This window comes from Gadus macrocephalus, chromosome 3 (genome assembly GCF_031168955.1).
Source record: "Gadus macrocephalus chromosome 3, ASM3116895v1".
Classification (NCBI taxonomy): Eukaryota; Metazoa; Chordata; class Actinopteri; order Gadiformes; family Gadidae; genus Gadus; species Gadus macrocephalus.
This window is the reverse complement of record NC_082384.1, coordinates 21,928,502-21,933,337: the sequence shown is the minus strand read 5'-3', so window position 1 is coordinate 21,933,337 and position 4,836 is coordinate 21,928,502. Positions and strand designations below refer to the sequence as shown.

Genomic DNA, 4,836 nt, shown 5'->3' with positions numbered 1-4,836 from the left:
ATTATTTCACCATCCATCCATCCATCGCCGTCCACCTCTCAGACATAATCCATCCAGTCGTCCATCCATCACACATCATCCTCCAGGACAATGAACCACTCGTCAAGGACTGAGTCAGCGATATTTATTGCACTGAAGGTGACATTGAGATCGCCGATTGGACACTGATCAAACCTCTCACACTTGCAGCGGGTTTTTTCGTACACCATTTATTTCAATTCGATTTTGAAGAAAGACACTTTCATCAAAATAAGAATTTAAGATAAAATGAGATAAACCTCTATTAATCCCAGGAGGGAGTTTAATTCTTTGCCTTGGTCGGCTTGGTGAGGGACTTCACGGCTGTGAGGAAGGTGTCTGGCTTCTCGGACACTTCCAGCTGGGCCGCGTCACAGAACGCGGGTGGGACGAAATCCATGGGTTGTGCGCTGCCGATCACCCAGTTGAAGGTGCTGTTGAATAGATGATGTCAGGGCATTGTTTTAGGAACGCTCCCAATCACACTGGAAATCAGGAGCCGCTCGGGAGCCGCTCGGTGGTTGAGGCCCAACATGCATAGAGAGAGCCTGTAATGTCTCGACTCACCTGAGGGTGGTCCATCCCTCTTGGTTAGCGATGGTAAAGCTAATTGGAATGCAGCCGACCTCGGTGAAGACATGGGTGTACATGCCTGCCGACAAAACCCACACACACACACACACACACACACAGACACACACACACACACACACACAGACACACACACACACACACACACACACACACACACACACACACACACACACACACACACACACACACACACACACACACACACACACGGATCAACAGAGTATTAACAGGTCCAGGGAGCAGACAAGACAAACCAACATTGATTGAACACTTCAACAGTCGGTGCTGAGAAATTTGATCACTTAGAAATACATTTTTATCGCTTTTGCTTTTACGAAATCCTCCTTTGCATAAATAAAAGTGTGAGTCATCGAGCCCCTGTGTCAATACAATTAAATCATGAATATAATGGTACAAAGACTCTGTCTTTACTACACCATGATTACCACTAAGACCATTGCGTCACGTTTACCGAAATTACACACATTTGAACTCCATTTCGATCACTTTGTATACATCTTACCCGATAATTGAAAAAAAAAAAGAAGAAATGCAGAAAAATACACTCTAATCTACAGAAGAGGGTTAGGGCCACATGGGATTATTTTTGGAGGATTGAGTTTAATTTTAGAGAATTCTGATTTTAATCTCAAAAATCTGACTTTAATATCAGAAATCTGACTTTAATGTCAGAATCCTAACTTTAATCTCAGAAATCTGATTTAAATCTCAGAACTATTTTTATAATGAATTGCAAACACAGTATTCTGAGACTAAAATCAAGACTCCCAATTTTTCGCATTTTGCCCTAATCCTAAAATACAAAGAGCGCTAATGCCGCGGTGGTTATAACGGCCACGGCCCCTTCCTACCCTGAGGCAGCAGTCCGAACCACGTGTTGACCAGCACCCCCATGCCCCAGCTGGAGGAGCTCCCCATGAACAGTTGGGCCATCAGCTGAGCACCAGCGGGCACCTGGACGGGATTGAAGGTGGCATCCAGGGGCCTCTTCTTGCAGGTCCCCTCATCCCAGGAGATCTCATAATAGACTTTCTGGAAAAGGAGAGAGGGAGAGGGAGGGAGGGAGGGGGAGTCAGAGGGAGGTAGAAAGAGAGAGGGAGGGAGATGGAGGAAGAAAGAGAGAGGGAGGGGTAGAAAGAGAGAGGGAAAGGGAGGGAGGGTGGGAGGGGAAGAGGGAGGGAGAAAGGGAGGGAGGGAGGGAGAGAAATAGAGGTAGAGAAAGAGGAAAAAAGAGGGGGTGTGAGGGGGAGAGGGAGAGAGAGAGAGGCAGGGAGGCAGAGAGAGGGAGGGGTAGGGAGCAAGAGAGGGAGCGGGAGGGAGGGGGGAGAGGGAGGAGGAGGGAGAAAGAGAGGGAGGGAGAGAGAGGGAGGGAGAGAGAGAGGGAGAGGGAGGGGGAGGGTGAGAGGGAGAGAAAGCAAGACGGAGAGAAAGAGACAGGGAGAGAGAGAGAGGGGGAGATAGCGAGCATGAGAGAGGGAGAGTGAGAGAGGCCCAGTAGTATGGATTGATTGACTGAACACTACCACCAGTCTTCTGTTAACACTCTTGTTGTTGGATATGTTTCAATGTCTCATTTCAAGTGATTGGATGAACAAATTGAACAACCGCTTAACTTTAAACCAACAATAACATGCTTCTGAATGGATGCTCTGCCTCAGTACATCACTAGTCCCACATTCACTGGGACTCGAGCCAGTGCACTTTGAACCAACTGCAGGTGTAAACAAAGAGTTTCCCAGCGCGTCCGTCCGTCATTAGTAACCACGAGCCCTGTGACAGTGCGTCAGCGAGCCTTCACCGACTCACAGCAGCTTGGCAGCAGCTCTGTAGTTCTATGAGACTCTACCTCTTGGAACAGCATGATCATGCCGGACACGGTGGAGTTAAAGTCAAAGCTGCTGAGCGACATGCGCTGGTTGAAAGCGTCGTAGTTCATCTTTCCGGTGGACATGAAGAACTGGTTGTCGTTCATCTGAAAGGAGAGTGCACATCATGCTTTAGATCCTAGAGAAGACCTCCGAGGAGAAAGAGCTCAAGAGGTGTAGCACAGTGTAGGTTTCACACGCTGTCTTACCAAGGTGAAATCTCCACTCATCAGCCCTGGCACCTCTGTGGATAAGGATTTGCAAGGTGATTGACGTTTATTCGACCAGTTCAGTGCTCACTAATAACAGGATCGGATCAGTATGGGTCATAACGTTCACTACATGCAAGACACGAAAACAAATTCTGCTGATGAATCTCCCCCCCCCCCCCAAAAAAAAAACAATGCACGGTAGTATGACATGCAGCAGCTGGCACAAAACATTCAAAATGTCACAGAATTGACGAGGAATCCATTGATGGAGTCGCATGAGTGTGCCACTCACCGCAGGGTTTGGGCTTCTGGGCAGAAGTGCCCGGTGCAGACAGCACCAGCACCAGGCTGAGGAACGACAGCGGGCCGAGGACATTCATGACTCACGAGAGGACAAGCCGGAGCTGAGGCTATATCGACTGATGAGGGAACCCTAACGGTCAAAGTAAAGTCACCGTGCCACACATGCCTATATATACACCGTAGATATAGGATCAGGTGGAGACACAGGTGGGCGCTTTCACAGGTGGGGCCTTCAACGTAGAGATAAGTTTACTGTTAGATTGTTGTTGTGATAAGGAGTCATGGAAAGTTGAAGCGATGCAGCCATTAACTACGTTTCCAATCATATGCGATTCAACCGATGTTTTTCAGGACTTCTCCCCTTTCAAAACATCTGCCAGATTTTTCCATTCGCATTAGGTCTATTCCATAAGGTCTAATTCAGGTCAGCCCAGATGTCCAGAGCGGAATCGTCGATGGACCTTTGCATTTTTTGTGCTTCAATCATAATGGATAGAGGGGGGGGGAAGTGGCCACACCACCACTCCATGAGTTCATAAAACAGGCGGTCTTAGGCTGATAAGATGTCAGCAGCCTGTTCTGCTTACCATTTCACATACGCTCACATGCACACATACACACCCACGCACACACACAGACACACAGAGGACTGAGAAGGGAGGACTCACTCACCTATCCCCCATTAAGCTGGTGATTGCCCTTTTCAGTTACCTCAAATGCTTTGCTCTTTTATAATACCACCATTAATTAATGCTGTAGATTATACAGGATTTAGTTACAATGCAACAAATAGCTGGAATAAACTCCCTGAGGATTTCAGACTTGCCCCAACTCTGAGCCCCTTTAAAACAAGACTGAAGACTTTTATGTTTGCTTTAGCTTTCTGCTAAATCTTAAATACATTACATTACTTTCTAAAAAGCTTTATTAACTTTGCCTGTATTATGCCTCTTTAAGAAAAAGAAAAACGGCAAACACGTACAGAAACAAAACACATTAAAACGGGATTGTTGCAGAACTCACAATGTTAACAGTACCGGTAGTACTCTATGGACATCAGATAACTATTACAATGTACTACGATAAAAAACCAAAGTACACCAGTACGGTTTGAAAAGGCTTTATCTAGTTTTATGCCAATCCAAGAATTTAAGCGGCCCACTTTTGGCCATCTCTATGAAAAATGCCTGGGAGCCCCACTGGATCTGCCCGATCACAACCCTCAAACTTGGAAGCCTAGTGGTAGTCATGTTTGTTTTATGGGGCTCTATGGCGCCATGATATGCATTGTTCCTCGAGCCCCGATAGCGATTAAGCGGCCGACTGAGCCTCTAGCCCAACGTTCGACAATAGGAAAGGCGGGTACGATAGGAAAACATCTGGAAATTTAGCAGATGGCTGGGTATTTGGAATGCAGCCATGGCGTGAATCACAGCAGTTAGTGTTGTCCTTAGTATAGCTCAAGCTTGTAAGCAGAGCCCTATTCTAAATTACCTTATTAGGTAGTGTTATGAATGCTGGTACTACCTTTCCATTCACCAGCGTCATGCATCCCATTGTCTGATTGTGAAAAGGGAACTGATGAAGAGAGAAGCTGGAGAGTAACCTTGACAAGGAATGATTGGTTGATTGCCCTTTGAGTTCCCCCTGCTTACAAAAGACTGATAGACGTGAGCTGGAGATAATGGCAATCAGTGAGCCAATATAAAGGTAGGGAAGCTGGGTTACCATGAGAATGCTAGACAAATTGTGGTGCGTTGTTGGTACACACCATGGGGCGTGCAGACCGCTTCTTCAGTTATTTCTGTAAGGATGTGTTAAGT

The 4,836-nt window shown here is 46.6% G+C and overlaps 1 protein-coding gene across 1 annotated transcript in view; it reads right to left on the bottom strand.

Annotated features, from left to right (window-relative positions):
- The window catches only part of LOC132453574 (ependymin-2-like), a 4,076-nt gene extending 900 nt beyond the window's left edge, over window positions 1-3,176 (bottom strand). The window contains exons 1-6 of the mRNA XM_060046524.1: window positions 3,003-3,176; window positions 2,708-2,742; window positions 2,480-2,605; window positions 1,485-1,665; window positions 586-670; window positions 1-452 (exon numbers count right to left, since the gene is read on the bottom strand). The exon at window positions 1-452 is cut by the window's left edge and continues 900 nt beyond it. Of these exons, the coding sequence (XP_059902507.1) occupies window positions 302-452; window positions 586-670; window positions 1,485-1,665; window positions 2,480-2,605; window positions 2,708-2,742; window positions 3,003-3,090 (666 nt within the window). The 5' untranslated portion in view covers window positions 3,091-3,176 and the 3' untranslated portion in view covers window positions 1-301. The remainder of the gene's footprint in view (window positions 453-585; window positions 671-1,484; window positions 1,666-2,479; window positions 2,606-2,707; window positions 2,743-3,002) is intronic.
- Window positions 3,177-4,836: the final 1,660 nt, after the last annotated feature.